General features: G+C 43.4%; 2 protein-coding genes across 2 annotated transcripts in view; one reads left to right on the top strand and one right to left on the bottom strand.

Moving 5' to 3' along the window:
* Nucleotides 1-797: 797 nt before the first annotated feature.
* On the top strand, nucleotides 798-8,022 carry LOC104404570 (shugoshin-like 2; the record flags this gene model as incomplete). The annotated part of the gene is made up of 7 exons (XM_010013027.1): nucleotides 798-973; nucleotides 1,233-1,295; nucleotides 1,867-1,961; nucleotides 2,761-3,017; nucleotides 3,671-5,620; nucleotides 6,796-6,922; nucleotides 7,797-8,022. Coding segments are annotated over 7 exons (2,894 nt in total), but the record flags the coding sequence as incomplete, so codon positions are not given.
* A 2,625-nt stretch (nucleotides 8,023-10,647) lies between these two features.
* Nucleotides 10,648-17,432, bottom strand: part of IDH1 (isocitrate dehydrogenase 1 (NADP+), soluble) — a 10,377-nt gene continuing 3,592 nt past the window's right edge. Inside the window, exons 3-8 of the mRNA XM_010013026.1 lie at nucleotides 17,103-17,208; nucleotides 14,302-14,479; nucleotides 13,698-13,849; nucleotides 12,497-12,637; nucleotides 11,571-11,733; nucleotides 10,648-11,032 (exon numbers count right to left, since the gene is read on the bottom strand). Of these exons, the coding sequence (XP_010011328.1) occupies nucleotides 10,939-11,032; nucleotides 11,571-11,733; nucleotides 12,497-12,637; nucleotides 13,698-13,849; nucleotides 14,302-14,479; nucleotides 17,103-17,208 (834 nt within the window). The 3' untranslated portion in view covers nucleotides 10,648-10,938. The remainder of the gene's footprint in view (nucleotides 11,033-11,570; nucleotides 11,734-12,496; nucleotides 12,638-13,697; nucleotides 13,850-14,301; nucleotides 14,480-17,102; nucleotides 17,209-17,432) is intronic.

A 17,432-nucleotide genomic window follows, 5' to 3' on the forward strand; every position in this document is an offset into this window, starting at 1 on the left:
AACAGCCGCTTCTCTGTGGGTGGGTTTCTAGTGAATTCAGATGACTGTCAAGTACTTCTTGAGGTGCCCAAAGGTGTATGAAGTATCTCTGACTGGTAGGTTTAACACAAAATCTTTGGAGCAGCAGCTAGGACCATTACAGGCTGCTCAGCAGCATCTCAGATGGCATTGGACAGCTGTGTGTGGGTAACAGTCCTCAGGATCCAAACAGCAAAAATAAGTAGTGTGGAAAATATTTTAGGGTATCTGCAACCCTGTGTGGAAGCCAGCCCAGCTGTGATTTGGTTTTATGGGGGAAATAATGCAATGAGAGTGAATGAGATAATTTGAACTACCTTGAAAAGCTAGGTATTTCTGTTACTTTATTTTGAAATTAGGAAGCATAGATCTAGATCTGTTCAAGGGCTACTACAAAGGAAAGTGGGTTTTTTATTCCTCTTCTTGGATGGACATGAGGACTCAGAACTACAGGGACTTGTTCAAAGTCAAAAGCATATCTTTCTAAACTTGGCACATGAACCGCACCATCATTTATTAAGAGTCAAAGCAGTAGCTTGCTGACTGAGCATGACCCACTCAAGATGGAGTGTCTGTCTGAAGTGTTGCAGGTTATTATTAAGCTTTTCCTGCTGTTCTCTGGAGAATTCTGTTGCTGGAAGGAATTATATTGCTGTTGAGTTGTAGGGATCTGAGCCTGACAGAGGCTATTCTGGGAAGAGGAGTAAGTATGATGACGGAGGAGGCATGGATGAGACCTTGGATGCTGATTCTGTGTGATACTTCTCTATCCCTTACAGACAACTCCTCCACTATTAAAGTCTCCCTAAAGCACAACAACAAAGCACTGGCCCTGGCCCTCAATGCAATGAAAGCCAATGCACAACGGCTCACCCAGGAGAAGACCATCTTACAGAAGGAGGTAGAGCAGTGCCACTTCCAGAATGCGATGCTGCGGCACAAGCTCTCCTTCCTGGTATGGCACTGACAGTGTGGCTGGCATTGGGAGGGGTGGTAGGCAAAGTGTGCAGTACTATCATCTCAACCTTGGGAGGAGTGAGCTGTCACTGATTGTTCATGCTCTGCATATGAAAAATGTCACCATTTGCTTACTCTTTCTTCCAAGCTGTGTTCTCTCCAGAACATGGCTTGCTCTGGCTACCAGCATCCTTGTGGGAATAGATGTTTTGATTTAATGACTTTATGTTTTTTCACTCTTTATTATCTCAACATAGGATAATGCCTTGAAAGAACTTGAGAACATTATGGCTGCAGTTAAGACAGCCCGGCTGTCTGAGGTAAACCATGGGAGATGTGAGCATGCTGCTCTGGGAAGGGATCTGGGTTTGTCTCTGGCTTTTGCTTTGTGTTGCCCACTTACTTCAGTGTTTGATGCTGAAGCTGTTTTCTTGGCTTGCTTGAATTGTGCTGGCTGCATCCTATTGGTTTTAGCTTGGTGTTAATGACTTCCAGGGTAACTTTTGTAGGAAAGGCTACAGTACCTTCCTATCCCAAGTTGCCTTCCTCTGGGTCATTGGCTGTATTTGGCTAATAGACTTTTCTGCTATGACAGGTTGTGACTTCTATTCTTTTTTTTTAAGTGTTGCCATGGCAACTCAGTGCAGGGAGTAGGATACTTTCCATATGTCCTGTCTTATGGGTGGGTGGGAAAATATTCCTGCTTCCTAGTCTGAACTAGTTTAACTTCATCCTTAAGCCTGCAGAGACAGAATCTGGCTCTGGGACAGGGTCACCAGCAATATTTGATGTACTTTCCAGGGTGAAACTGAGCTGCTTCTGTTTCTGTGCAGGAGCTTGCATGGGGAATTGCAAGAGCTTTAAACCATCTTTCTGTTTCTTGTTTTTCAGTTCCATACAAGTTCTGCACCTTCGTGGAATGGCCAGAAGAGCAGCATAACTGAAGATAGCTGGGCCGATGATATTGCAGATGGTCAGCTTGTGAGGTGGGCCTTAAAATGTCAGATATCACAAAGTTTGTCCTAAATTTCTAAATGCTAAACTTTTCCTTGTGTTTTACATGCCCAGTTGTCTGTTTCACATGAGAGGTCTTCTCTAAACCACCACTGCTTCATCTTTTCCCTTACTTTGTGCCTTTCTATTGTCACTCCTTGTCTTACTTGTCCTAATGCCAGGTCTGTGTATAAACTGGTCCTTTTTCACTCCTTTTTTTGAAAGCACATTGCTTTTAGGTGGTTTTTCCTTTGTACCTGGTGAACACTGCAAGATCTCCTCGAGTGAGTGAGTGCCATAGCTGGCTGCTTTGATGTTTGTTACATACAAATGCTTAATAGTCTTCTGCTTGTATGATGTAAACTTGTGTTTTGGAAAGAAGATCGGACCAGGATGTCTTAAAATCTATTTGGAACTCTGTTGCTCCTCTGTCTCATCTCCCTTCTGAACACAGGGGAGCCCTTGGAGCTGCCCACACATGTATCTCCAAGCAGCTGTGCTGGTGTTCTACAGTGAGGTGAACCTGTGGTTGCAACCTGTGTGCTAAAAGGCCGCCTTTGTTGCCTCAGTGTACTTTTCTCCTGCTTCTGTGTTTGCAGCAGTGTGCCTTCCTTATGAGCTGTGCTTGCACAAAAATGGGAAATTGGCCTGGCTGGGCAGTGTGTGTTCTGCAGCACTTGAATCCTTCAGAAATGTGTTTCGGCAACTCTTAAAAGCTGTAGCTATTCTGCTGGATTCTGGGGCCTGTCACAGGTATGGAACATCTCCATTGCCGTTCTTCCTTCTCACCAGGGCTACAGGGATGCCAATGAGGGTGCCCATTTCCAAGTCGTGTGATGGTAGCACTTCCACAGCAGTACAGACATCCTCACTAGATCTTCAGAGCCCTGCTTCTAATGAGCCCCTGGAAGTTGTGCCTGTTGCCTCCAAAGACACTTTGCCACCACAGACTGCTGAGAAGCCTCAGTCGCCCCAGGAAGAGAATGAGAATAAGGTGACTGAAGTAATGGAAGCACAAGAGGCTTTTCTTGGTTCTTGCATCTTTGAAGGTAAACTTGCATCTTCTACTGTTCTTCTGCTACGACTTTGTGTGTCTGTGTTTAGAAATTAACATAGTGCCATAGCTCCAGTAAACTCCAAACTGTCACTCCAGCAGCTCCTAATGACTGTTAGGAACCACGTACTTTAGTGATGCTGCTGTCACTAGAATTACGTGTATCCCAGAATAGGGTGTCTTGCTTGGTGGGGACATTTTGGCATATTTGCAGTTGCTCGAGATCGCTCATAGCATAGCATCAACCAGGTTGGAAAAGACGTTCAGGCCTATTTCTCAGTAATAGGCACTGAGCTTATGTAAGATTTTCGGGAATCTCTGAAGGTCCAGAATTTAACCAGATACACGTCTTCTGTTCCTTGTGGATCTGCCATATAAATAACAACTCTAGTACAGATGATGAGCATTCCTAAATATCAGGGCTGGTTCAGGGGTCTTGCTTCCAGCTGCCTTTCTGTTCTGAGGGGAGCCAGCTGAGCAATTCTGTTAGATGGTAAGTTTGGGGAGTCCCTGTAGACACAAAATCATGCTTTTTCTATGCTCTGGATTTGTGGCAGTGTGAGGGGCATGGCTTTTAGTGGTATGGGAAAGCTCGTATTTGCCTGCTGCATTGCTTAATTTTAGGAATAAATTTTGTCTTTCCAACAGAGGCCTTTTGCGCCACCAAACAAAATCCCAACAGTTTGCCAGCACTTTCCTTGGAAAGTCATTCTCTTTCACATGAGGGTGATGAGATGGCAAAACATTTGTTGGATCGTCTCTCACAAGGGTACGTTACTCAGAGGAGAAAGTATTACAGTTTGGTTACAACAAGCACTCCATCTTCTGGTGTGGATGTCTGCCCACCTGTCAGTTCCACTCAGGCAGCTGAATGGTGTATGAGAAAGGAAAGCAGCAGCTCCAGAAAGAGCAACACAGAACCACAGCTGAAATCTCCCACCTCCCTGGTTTCACCTGCTCAAACCACTGTTACTCCTGATAGAAAATCTTTGGGCAAAGAGATTTTCTGTGATCAGCCACAGGGTAAAGGAACTGGGTGTGGGGTTGAAATGGACCCCAAACATAGCCGAGTCCCTGAGTTTGTTCCTGTGAAGGTTAAAACCAAAGGTAATTGTAAAACTGGTGAGAAAAAAACTGGTAAAAAAGCAAGTATGGGGAAAAAGAAAACAAATGCAATTAAAAAAAAGGGAGAAAGTAATCCTGATAGACCTCAAGGCGAAGAGCGTGTTCAAAATACAGAGAAGCTTCATCAGCCAAAAGTTGCAACATGTCCTAGTGAGTCTGAAGAGATGAGGCAGAAGTTTTGTGCAGAGGCTTTTGACAAGAACACAGGCTGTGGTGTGGAGCAACATTCCAAAAAAACTGATGAAGTCTTCCTTTCCAGAAGAACATATGTGGTGAATCCAGCACAGCTGCACAGTCTTGAAAGTAGTGACTTACTGCAACAGGTTAAGAAGGATGCTACTTTTGAGATCCAGCATATGGAGAGCTTGTCAAAAAGCCCAGTTTGTACCTTCACAAGTCTTGAAGTTCCCCCAGATGATTCCAGTCTACAAAATTCACTTTTCTTGAGGAAAGAGACCTCAAGTGCCTGTGTGTTGCAAGAGGACTCAAGTGTGAGCACAAAGAGCATCAGACAGAAAAACAACAGAAAAACTAGAATAATTAGGCAAAAAGGTGACTTTGGGGAGGAGAATCTGCCAAACAGTGTGAAAACACCAGAGGCCAAAGCTGAAGAACAGCCTAAAAGAAGCCAGACAAGCAGGAAGAAGACTGTCAGGAAAGGCAGTTGTCATGATCAGAGAAACGAAGTTGATGTTTTTGGCCTATGTATAGATGCTCAAGGAGTAGCTCAAGGAGTAGCTAAGGAGAGCACAAAGGATTTACAAGGTAATCTTAAACGCAGCAGGAAAACTTACATTGTCAGTCCTTTGGATCTTGCAGAAAACTTGGGTTGTGTCCAGACAGATCTTGAAGACAGTGACATTGTACCTCCCAGGTCTCTTCCTGGAAGGAAAGCTAGCAGAATCCCCAGAGTTCAGAGGATGGTAGCTGCTCAGAGCAATAAAAAACAGACAGAGGGCCTTCAAGAAATGGGGCAAGCTAAAGTTGACAACAATGTGAGCACTTCAGAAAAAGAGTTCTATCCCAAACCAAAGCCTCAGAGGGAGAATACCACCTCTAGACCTCCGGAGACTGATTCCCTGGCCAGACAAAGTGCCAAAGTGCTCACTGAAAGTTCAGCAGAACTTGCATCCGAGCAAACTGTCCCAGCAAGGAAGTTTTCCTGCATTACAGATCTTCTGCCTGATCCAGATGCCTACCTGGAGGAACAGATGACAAATAATCTTACAGACCTTTCACACAGTCTTAAATCCTCCTGTGTGACCTATTCTGCAGCTTCGCCTGTCAGCTCCTGGCTTACAGATGCATCAGTTTCCAAGAGCTTAAGTACCAAGGGCAACAGAATGCCACAGAAATCCTCTGTTTCACTGGAAAGCTCCCTGATATCTAAAGAAACGACTGTAGAGGAAATAATACCTGGGGAAAGAAGCCAGGTGGAGCCAAGATCTCAGAGCTCACCTTCACAGGAAGCTGGTAGGTACTAGGCTGGGGAGGGGACCTGTTTGAGATGCCAAAAATCCATGCAGCAAGTGCTTATATTTTGCTTCCCCTCCACTTTTTTCAGAGTTAAGGATCAGTGACTAATATACTTCCATTTGTGCTGGCCAGTCATTTCTGTGGCTGCATTTGCTTCTAGTATATCAGCATTCCTGTAAGAATTACTGGTCACTTGCTCATGTGTGGATATTGGGAAAAGACTAGGAGCATGTGCTACGAGTTGTTTCACTACTCTTGTTATCTACAGGGCATGCCTGTCAATTTAGAAAATCAATTACTGAAGCAGTTGAAAAGTGTAATTTGATGCTGACCCTGCCTACTAGAGTCTGTGTTACTGGGGTATGGAATATGATGAAGATGTCAGGTTTTCCATCTGGAATGGTCAGTGCTGCAAGGTTTCAGTCTCCATACCTCTGGGCGGTAATTTTAAATGGAAATTCATCATCAGAAGTTACCTAAATTCTCTTGGTGTTGGTTTCCCCCCCCCCTTATTGTTTTGGGTTTGTGCTGTGTGGTTTGGTGGTAGTTTTTTTAAAATAAAGGATTTGGAGGGTGTCCCCCTTGGCTGGTAATACAGTAGTTAAGATGAGCCTTTTCGGGAGCTTGCTGTTATTGGACACTCTGTACACAGAGAGTTGTTCTGTGGGGTTTTTCCTTTATGTAACAGTTGACAAACAGGCTTGTTACAGCTAGAGTGGGCTGCACTTTGTACAGGGGGAGGAAGTTTATTCTCCTGCCCTCCCGCTTTTGGCAGACTCCACTTTGAAAGCTGCAGTGAACATCTGCATGGCCCTGTGTCTTGGCAGAAGTTTGGGTGCCATAAGCTTGCTTTCTCCTCCAGGCTGCAAGCTCCTGGGCATTAGAACTATCATTTCTGTATATTTTTAATACTATACCAGGGCCCAATGACACTAGCAGTATTAGTAACCTGTATTTTTACAGTGAGGAACCTAATTTGACTTTGGTTTGGGATGTTTAGACAAAAATGGTCTCCTGAGTTTAGAGGGAACATGACTGGATTCAGGATTGTGCAGTGTTTAAAGAAACCTGTTAATGCAGCACTCCTCTGTTTGGCACTGTATTTCTTAGGATATCTAGAGATTATTTGACAACATTTTGATCAACACCTGTGTGCATGTCTCCCTTTGCAGCGACTAGGCCACTGCAGGACTTGACCAATGCCAGCGCTTTGCCTTCCTCTATCTCGGAAGGAGTGTCAGGGCGCTCATCCAAGCGGAAACGGGAGCCAGGCTGCTACAAAGAGCCAAAACTCAACAGGTTGGGCTTTAAACTATTCCTTCCCCTGACTGTTTCCATACTACAACTCCTGCTGTGCTCTCATGTGCTTGCTGTCTGAGGCTGGACCATCTGTCACTTTGTTTATCTTTAAGTTCCTCTTGCCCTTCATGTTTCCGTGATCCTCCTCTTCTACCACAATGTGGTTAAGCCAAAATTGAGCATTATCACACATGCATGTGCAGGCTTCTGGTACCAAGCTACGAAAGATGATATTTCCTTCATTGAAATAAGCACGTTTTGGCAGACTGCATCTGTGGTATTCCAGTAGTAATGAAGGATGAGCATTAGGATGAAATACAGCCTAAATAAAGACAGCTGAACAAAAGCCCTGATTTCAATCGCTGCCATTCTATGATATCTAATGTTTTATACAACTAAATAATACTTGTATTTTAATGTTTGAATTGGGATTTTGTGAAGGAAATGCTAGGTTTTGAGGAGGGTTTTCCCCTTGTGAGCAGGCTGTATCTCTATTTGCTTTTTCTGTCAGATACAAGTACCTTAACAAGTAGCTGCATCTATTCCCTGAGAAACTGTAGATTCAGTACATCCAATGGCTACTGTACAGAACCATTTAACTCCTGAAATGATGACTTTGTTGTTATGCTGCTGGGTAATATCACATTTTTTCCCTGAAAAGGGGCATGGTTTGCACTTGTTAGGAGGAGCTGGTTATACCCGGTCAGAAGATACTCTATACTGGTACAGCTGTTCCTGGGCAAGGAACAAACTGTATTGCTCAGTCATCTTATAGTGGAAGCATTTCATTAAAATCAGAAACTTTAGAGACTGAAATCATACACTTGTTAAAGAAATACCTTGATGCTTCATTCTAACCCTTTTGGTTCTGCAGCAAACTGAGGCAGGGTGACCCATTTACAAATACCGACTTCCTCCACAACCTTCCCAACAAAAATAAAAAGAAAAAAACTGCGAAAGCCAAGGAAATTACCAAGAAGATAAAGGAAAAAGAACCGCTTCCTGAAGGAAGTGCCAAGGCAGCCAAGCTAATAACAATGGGAGGAGACATGAAGCCAGAAGTAAAATTTTGGTTGGACGGTCAGCCCCTAAGCTCCTAGCGGCTGTGTGTCTTTGCTATTGCATAGCTTATTTTTTATTCTGATTAATACTACTACTAATAAACTCAAGTAGAAATAAAGTGTCCTGTCCTATGTGGGTAGTATAACAGCTTTGTTATGTTTATTCCCCACCCTCCACCTTTAAATGCTTGGGTGCTTGTCTGTGAAGTCTTTGTGTGTGCTTGTGGCACCACAGCCAGCTAACGGGCTCTGCACAAGCCTGGGGTGAGCACACCTTGAAGGGCTGATCTTCCAGCACTGCGGATACCTACAAGGGCTTCTTAGAGGGTATGAAAGAGTTGCTTGGACAGCAAGCAGAAGAGGTGTGCTGACATTGTGCCTACCATTGCCTAGGTTACAGGCAGAGCAGTCTGCTGGAAAGTCATGTTTAAGGTTGACTACTGAAGCCTTGGATAGCCCTAGAATTCAGAGTGGTCTCCTGTTCCGTAGGGGACTTGTCAGATAACTGATACATCCCCTCTCACTGTGTTTGCTGTCAGTGGGCATTTGCATAACTATGGAGTTGAAAACTGAGCCTTTCACCAGTCCTGAGCAATATCTAGGACACAGATGCGCACAGCTAGTGACAGTGTCAGCACTGGAGGCAAGCAAGGCTATACTTTAATCAAAGGCAGCTTTAGCTGGGGTCTGCTGCTGGGAGTGTTGGTACAAACGGCTATACCTGGTGGTAGGAGCTACAAGGACCCTGTCCAAGAGCTCTGTGAAGCAGACAGCTGTATTTCGGGCAGTTCTATACTCTTTTCCATTGCAGACTGAGTGCCCACTGGCGTCCAGCACTTGGTGTTTTAGATTACTGGTGTCTAACTTTGAAGGTTATTGATATTAAACATTTGAGGGAGTAATAGGAAAAATAGTGATTGTATTAGTAGTAAAGAGGAAGGGAACATGCCTCCTTGGAAGCAGGAAAGGTGTTTCTTCTTTCTCCATGGCAGGACAGAGAAGGGATGCTGTGTTCTTACGACTACACTTACTGCTTCTCCCAATACAGAGACAAGCATTCCTTTCTCTCCTCAGCACTTCAGCAACATCCATCATTTCACCAGGATAAATTGGGTCTTGCTGTACTCTGTAGAGTCCTCCAGAAGACGGAAACTTTGTTAGTACAGAGGGAAAAGAGTGTCATCTGCATTCAGGTAAATGCTACTACGTTGTTTACACTTTAGCTGTATTGTTGTCATTAAAACAAACAAAAAGTAAAAATTTAAGAATTCCCCCCTTTATTTATTTATTCAGTTTCCTGAAAGGTACTAAGCTTTCTCTGGTGCTCTGTCACGCTGGAAGCTGGGTAGGAGCTAGTAAGTAATTTGTCAGAATTTGTCAGAGGTGCTGTTGTAGTGTGACATGCCCAAATGTGGCACAGAAGGTAAGTATTAGCTCAGACATTTGAACTACTGATATCAGAAGCCAGAGCTGGGAACACAGATCTCCAAATATTCCTGCTACTTGTTGCCATCGCTGTTATGGGTCAGCAATGGGACTTCTTCAGCTGCACTTCTTATATGTTTTTGTTAATATAACAGAATAGAAAACTGTGTTCATTCATATTGAAAATGCAGTACAGCTGCTAGCAGTTGTAGAACTGCATTACAAGCACATGCTTATCCCAAAACAAATACTAATACTAGCTGATCCAGTTTAACAGTGCATTTCTATCTATCTTTGCAAACACTTATAACTAGTCAGCTGCAGAGTGGGAGTTTCTCATATAACTCATTTCTGATCTTTGTTGAGTGGTGATACATTAGTTTGATTTTACACAAGTCCCCAGTTAATTTTCATTTTGATGGAAGTGGTACCTTCAAATTCCTCCATACACAAATTACATCTTGCCCTGGGCCAGAAGAAATTAAAACTACTCTAAGAAGGGAAAGATGATTTTGTATCGATATTGCATACCAACAGTCTATCCCAGCATGTACTGGACTGTGCTGAAAGGTACTAGAGTCTCTGAGGCGGAGTTTTCTCATATCTGCTAATTGCATAAAGGAAGAAGAGACACAGAGAGTTAGCTGGCTTTTATTTTAGTCTGAATTAAAATATTGTTTAAAAAAACCCGAAGAATCAAACCCCAAACAAAAACCATGGATGGAATAGTTTTTCACAGTCATAACTGGACTTGCTCTATCACAACAGGAAGGGCTAGTAATAACTGGAGAAACATTTTGCACCTTTATGAATTGCAGGGTGGGAGAAGTGGTAACAATTCCTATGCTTCACATCCAGTCAGTTGGAATGTAACTAAATGCATGGTCTGCATTTAGACACTGCAGCATGCATTTATTAGGCTCTTAGCCTATAGGGCTTGTTTCCAGCATGTTTAAGTGCTTCTCAAATGCTACAGTCCTGGCTGTAGCAATAGGACCAAATCCCTTAGTTATCAGGATACAATGTTTTGATTGGCACAGAAAGGTAAATTAAGTCAAAGAGGGGCTGCAGCAGGTCTGACAGAGCCCTGTGAGCTCACTTTATACCCAGCAGACAGTACTGGAGAGATCAGGACGGTTCTGATTTCTAAGGTCTGTTGGACAGTAAATCACCACTGGTTTGACCAGAGCTGTGGCACAGACTGGCTTTCAGTCCGAGAGAAACAGGGAAAAGAAACACAGATCAATAAAGTCATGGAGAGAAACCTCAAGTCTGCTGTGAATGACATTAGGAATCCAGACCCACACTGAGCTTGAATACTATCACATTCAGCTGCTTAGCAAAAGTAAGGCCTAGCCCAGCAGCTCCTCAAGGGCTTTAAGAAAACATACACTTTAAAACATTTAAAAAATTGTACATGTTCATTTTTGTCTAGTGTTTGAAATGTTACAGAACAGAGTGTGATACACTTACACACTCTGGTGTAAATGGAAGATGCTTTGTTAGCAGAGCTTGAGTAGAGCCTGTCCCTTAAAGTTTAGGCAGAGAGGCCAGCTTCCCCTTCAGGTTTTCAGCAAGCTTGTCCATGAACTCAAAGGTGTTCAGGTAATCAGAGCGTGTGACACTGAGGGGGAGAAACAAAACAAAACCAGAGAGACATTAATTGTAAAGCCACTCAAATACTCAAAACTGGGGAAGACTGTTCAAAGAACTCTAAGTCTTGCCCTTAAAAACAAACGAGTTCTACTCATCAGGCTGATAGGTTTTGGTTGTTGTTGGGGTTCTCCCCCAAAAGGCTCCAGAGAAGAGGTAGCCAGGTGCTATTTTGCAGTTAAATAGGTCTCCATCCTAATAAATGGACAGGGCAGGATCTGGCCAATATAACCATCCTGTCATAAGAGAAGTCTTTGCAGTTTCTTCTTCATTTCCCCTTTCCCCCATGCATTTGGTACAATAGCAAGGACAGAGCAACCTACTTTGAGCTACTTAGAGCAGGGAGTGTCGCATGTTCTGTTTGTACTGCACCGGCTACAGACAAGCCCTGTTCTGTGACCAGACTTCAGCAATTCTTCACCACATTAAAATAATGTTCTAGCAAATGCTGTTCAGAAACCCTAAGCAAAACAGCCTCCTGCACGTACAGCTGATTACTTCATACTTACTTAGGTAGACCTTTGATACAGGCAGCAAGGTCCTTTGTCATGAAGCCAGATTCAATGGTCTCAATGCAGACTTCTTCCAAGGCAACTGCAAAGTTCTTGAGGCTAGTGTTGTTGTCCAGCTTAGCCCTGTGAGCGAGTCCTCTTGTCCATGCAAAGATGGAGGCTGAGAGAGAACAAACTAGATTACTTTGTCCATCTAGAACTCCCTGGACATTGTTCTAAGTTGTCATGTGGTAATTTTTTAATAATAAAACAAAACAGATAGAAAATCTGGTGTGGGAAAGAACACTTATCTTCCTCCAGGCATCCTTTGTATTTTGTGCAGCAATAAAGAAAAGCAAACCCCCAAACCTACTCACTGCCTCAGCAATCTGTGTGTGTGTGCCATTTTACCTCATTTTACTCCTGCCCAAATCAGAAAGAATGACCGGTGGTAGGACTCTGGTTACACAAAGTTGCCCTTATGAAAGGAGGGTGCAGTCTTCTTCCTGGTATTACAATTACACTCTGGATCCTGTGCAATTGGACAGGATTCTTCCCTCATGTCCCATTTGAGGTGCACTTACACTTCGAGTACGTGCATAGTTTTGGAGGTGGCTGGGTCTTTCGAAGCAACAGAAAGGGGAGTAAAATAAAAAAATAAACCAACCTAAACCTTAAGGCTGTTGTGGCTACAAACCCCATCATTTGCTGAAAAGTGAGAGCATGTCTCAAAGGCTAGGTTAGGTCTAGCTTATTGCTCACACTCCATTCCAGCCTGGTTTTGCTCCAGGCTGCAGATGCCTTCACGGAAGAGAAATGTTTTATGAACTACCAGTTCCACCACTCAGTGGTGCAATTCTCTGCAGAAAAGATGCAGATGTGCCTGCTCCAAACCTGTTGTTTCATGTGTGGAGATCGCTGAGGGGCAGTGAAAAGCAGCTCACCAATGGGGTTAGTGGAGGTTTCCTGGCCTTTCTGGTGCATGCGGTAGTGACGAGTAACTGTGCCGTGAGCAGCTTCTGCTTCAACAGTCTTGCCATCAGGGCAGATCAGCACACTGGTCATCATCCCCAGAGAGCCATAGCCTACACAATACAAGTTTAAAAAGTTCACTGTCTCCTTTGGATAGGCCCCTTGAATTCCCCTTAATCCTCCCACCCTACCATCTCCCTACATCCTCCCAACCTTGATGTGAGTATTCCTGAACAGCAGTGATGCTGATGCTGCTGCAACTATCTGGCTAGTCCTGACACGTCAAAATAGCAGCTTGTCTGAACAGAAACTGCTGCTGAACCATGAAGTATAGATATGCAGACATTCTGCACCATTTCAAGAAAACCAGTATTCTCACCTAACTTGCTGGACATACTTTTACTGTAAAGATGCAGTACAAGAACAAAAAAATCCTAAATAACCAGTGTTGGGCTAAAAATCACTATCTTGCCCATGGGATGATAGGAAACAAACCTGCTTCATATCAAGAGCATCTGCTCTAGTGAAAGGAACAATGAGCTGGCAAAACTGGGCATTTGTATTACTTCTAATCCTGTAGGTTTCAGAGATCTATGTCTTTGAAAGCTTCTTTGTTCAGCAGTCCAACACACATCCTTGCTCTGTGGGAGGCAGTTTACTGCATTAGTTTAGAAAGAGCATATTACATAAAGTCATACATCTTGTCCTGCATCGATATTTGTTTTGGCACCATGCAGCATGGTCATGTAGAATTTTGATCAAGTACTATGAGTCTGTAAAATTAACCATGTCAATCACTCTTTACATCTGACAGGTAGCTTTAGGTCCTGAAGGTTTCCTTAGCTGCAGAGCACCTGCCAGTATGCTCACCACCAGTCAGCTTAATTCAAACTGTACAGACATCTTCCATGAGAATTGAAAGCCTATCAGCTATTACATTGGTAGGAGCTGCCACCTGGTAAAAAAGTACAACTACACAGTCTACATTCAATGGATTTTCTTGTAAAAGTGAAATCAGAGATTCTTTGCCTGCCCGATATTTCCATGACTGGCCACAGGTTTTGAATGAAAGTTCTGAACCCTCCTGGGCCATTACATAAGATATGACACACGGTCACAAGAGACTGCATCTGAGCCTAGTAGTAGCAGTGTAGGACAGGGAACATCTCATACCTTGTGCAACAGAGTCAGACTGCACGTCCCCATCATAGTTCTTGCAGGCCCAGACAAAGCCTCCTTCAGATTTCAGGGCCTGAGCAACCATGTCATCAATAAGCCTATGCTCATACCAGATTTTTTTGGCTTCAAACTGGGACTTGTATTCTCTGGAAAACAAAAACCAGAACACCTTGCCATATAAACAGGGATTGCACAATTTGTGCAAGTAATTGTGCATACTGAGGTGCAGAATTCTGCATAGAGATAAGAGTAAAAAGAAAAAACCCAACTCCAAACAAAGCCTTAAAAGAAATTTACTCATTTATTTTGCTTGCTTTGTTAGGCCTCTGCAAGCCTGCTTCAGAATCACAGAGAAGCCCCTGGAGAATCTGCAGCTCTTGATTAGGAGAGATATATACCTCAGATACATTTAGCAAAGCTTTAAACATCGAGTACTGTGTCCTGCAGGACAAGGGAGACTGACACAGCTCCTCCAAAGTGCTGCAATTTTCAGAGTGTCTGAAAACTCTGAATTAACTGTAGTAGATCACAAAGCTGAGGAGGATGTTTCTGCCACAGACTTATGCACTGCAGTAGGAAGTACAAAACTACCTAATACCTGTCATAGATCTCTTGGAAGATGTCTTTAAAGCGCCCATCGTATCTCTTCAGAATGGTGTTCTTGGTGCTCATGTAGAGGGGCCAGCCTTTAGACAGTGCCATTTGGAAGGAACTGTGGGCAAAATCCTTGATAGACTGGTCAAGATTGTACATTCCCATGGCTACACCACCACAGCCTGTTAGCAGAGAAAGAACAGATAGGAATCAACTATATGTGGTTTTGGTTAAGGATTTGACAGTATCCCCATAGCATACTCTGGCAGGCAGCTGGAGTTATCCCCAGGTGTCTTGATACAGTTCTTAGTTTAAGGCTGGTTCTTTCAGTTGATTCACTTTGTGCTATCATCAGCTCAAGGCTCCAGCAGTCCTATCCATGTGACACATGGAGAGGATGGTGATTGTTTTACAGCTACGTACATCTTAATACTGTGATCTACTACCCATAAGTAGTTTCTTCCTAATCCAGCTGTCAATACTAACATACTAGACTAAGCAGCAAAACTATAACAGGAGTCAGTGTGCTTGAGCCCCTACTAGCCATAAGAGAGAGTATTTTCTATCAAATCAGCAGGCAGTGGTTTGGATCAGGGATCTCAGTCAAGCTAGAAATGGGTTTGCTTCCGTCTTAAAGTGCCTTGTACCTTCAGGCTTTGACTGCACCACAGAACTAACTCCAGCAGGCTGCTTTGCTAGCTCAGGTAAACAAGTCCCCACATGCATTCCTGATCTGGCCTACCCTGCAGCATTGTTTCACCTGCTCAGGCTAACTTCCAGCAAGTTTGGAAAGAATATGCCAGTCATCTGGGTGCAAGGGAAAGTCCTGAGAAGTCTCTGAGAAACTATCAACACTCATATGACTTAGACTGTGTAAAGTAGATGTGTTAGCAGCCTGAATGGAAATGCCTTAAACTTACAGCCCAGATCACCTGGGGGAAAGCAGCATTTGAATCATAGGAGAGGCTGATTGTGGGTGAAAGTAGGGTCTAGGGCTTCATGAAAAGGTTTTGCCATCTTCAGAGCCCAGCTTCTTGTTTTCTTAGTGAAAAGTAGATACTGTGTACTTGATTTTAAGCACCTCATTACTATCACCACCACCTCTCTCTAGTTTGTTGTACAGTGCCTTTATCATGGATCTGTGTTCTGGAAACACCCCAGATTTTTGAACTACTATTATTTTTGAAAGTATCCTTTCCTAATATCCATTTCTCCCTACCTCCAGATGTTGGTTGCATGGACATACATGCAGAATGAGGTGGGCAAGCCAGAGGAGGTTTATCTGCTTGCCAAGATAGCAAGGTCATTTAAAGTTGATATTGGCAGGGAATGAAATTCCTGTTGTTACCAGTGAAAATACATGTTGTTCCCCCTGCCTACATTATGAGTCAAGGACAGAACAGGTTCTAATCCACTACAGAGACTGTGTCATCCAAAGCCATGGTTTTGTATTTACTGGGTGACAACTATTATGTTTCATTCAAATACTTATTTGCATACAGGTAAAAAAAACCCACAATAAAACAACTCTCGTGGCAATCATATAATCCTACTGCCAACTAAAATCTCTTGATTCAGTGTTAAGGCTGAACATATTAGTGCAGCACAAGGACAAGCTTTCCTTATGCACTGTGGAGATAACTGTTGTGCCAGCCTATCTATGATGAGGGGAGTTCCCCCAGAACAGCAGCAATCTGCAGTCTTTGCACTTCCTTGCTTTCTGCTCGCTGATGCAATGCAGAGCAGTGAATCAGACTGACAGCTGGAACAGCCAGACATCTCCACTACAGGTTCACCAGTCACCTATCAAATGAAAATGGATTAAGACTGGCAGTGAAGCAGGTGAACTCCAGATGAAAGGCTGTGCAACAAGAGATAGTAGATATTTAGGCTTCTGTGAGCAAGAGTGCCAGGGAAATCCAATTATTACAGAAGAGAGGGTCATATGGCACAATCTGTACTTGTTTGCCAAGCCAACTCCATACAAACAAGGATTCTGTGGTTTACATTGTTTTGTAACTAGAAACCAAACATTGCACACTCACATACACGGGTCACCATACAGCTTCAAATCCTGAACCCTTTTGATAGATGAGAGGACTTGTATGATGTTTTCCAGAATCCTGCCCTTAGAGAAATACCTTGGGTTCTAGCAATGTGTGTGTAATTGTTTCCACACAACAAAGCCCAGCAATGTCAGGATTCCTCCTCCTGGGCCTAGCAGTATCTACAGCCAGCACAACAGTTTTGCTAGGAGGGACACCAATACCTTTGGGACTAAATCTGTTTAAAAAGCTAGAGCCTATGAAGTCAGGAGCATCCTTGTCAGAGCTCCTTTCCACCTTGCAGAGTAAGTGCCAGTTCTCATTTCTGTTGAGGTAAAAAATGGTTTAATAAAGAAGGATACAAGCTGCAAAGGTATATAAAGCCCACAAGACAAACTAAAACCAGAAAGAATTATACCCAAACTGTTCCCAAGTATATCTCCCCTTAGGTCAAGCCCTGTTTACATAGCAAGTCTCCCTCTGATCAGAGAGAAAAACACACATACCTCTACCAGAGTCATCATACAAGAAGCATGACAGGTGGCCAGTCTAGTACAACTGTGTGTTTGAAATACCTCTTCAATCCCAGGAAGATTTCAAGTAACTTTCAGCACTTCCCAGATCAATGAGTAAGGCCCAGACCTCCTCCTCCACTCTACCTCAAAGTCATATTTTACCATCAAACAGATCTGACCAACACTTCAAGGTTGAATTAAACCAAAAATGCCAGTTTCAATCACAATTTAGAGATAATACCTACTTTCAAAGTTATGGACCACATATGTGACTGGTTTGCCTCCACCTTCTGGAGTGTAGATCATCTCTACTTTTCCAGGCCCAGGCACCACAAAATCAGTTGCTCTGTACTGTTAAAAACAAAAGTTGCCATGATGATTTTATCTGTCAGCAGGACAGAAGCATAAAAGACAACCCGCATTTGGGAGGGCAGGGTGCCAAAAAGCATAGACAATTGTACCAAGAAACCCCCGACTGAACAGGCTCTGTTTACTCAGCTGTGTGGTCATCAGATTATTTTATTAGAAGGACAAGTCTGCCTGCTTCAGAAACAATCTTCCTTTTTAAGGGAAAG

Source organism: Nestor notabilis, unplaced genomic scaffold, assembly GCF_000696875.1.
Source record: "Nestor notabilis isolate BGI_N333 unplaced genomic scaffold, ASM69687v1 scaffold17354, whole genome shotgun sequence".
Classification (NCBI taxonomy): domain Eukaryota; kingdom Metazoa; phylum Chordata; class Aves; order Psittaciformes; family Psittacidae; genus Nestor; species Nestor notabilis.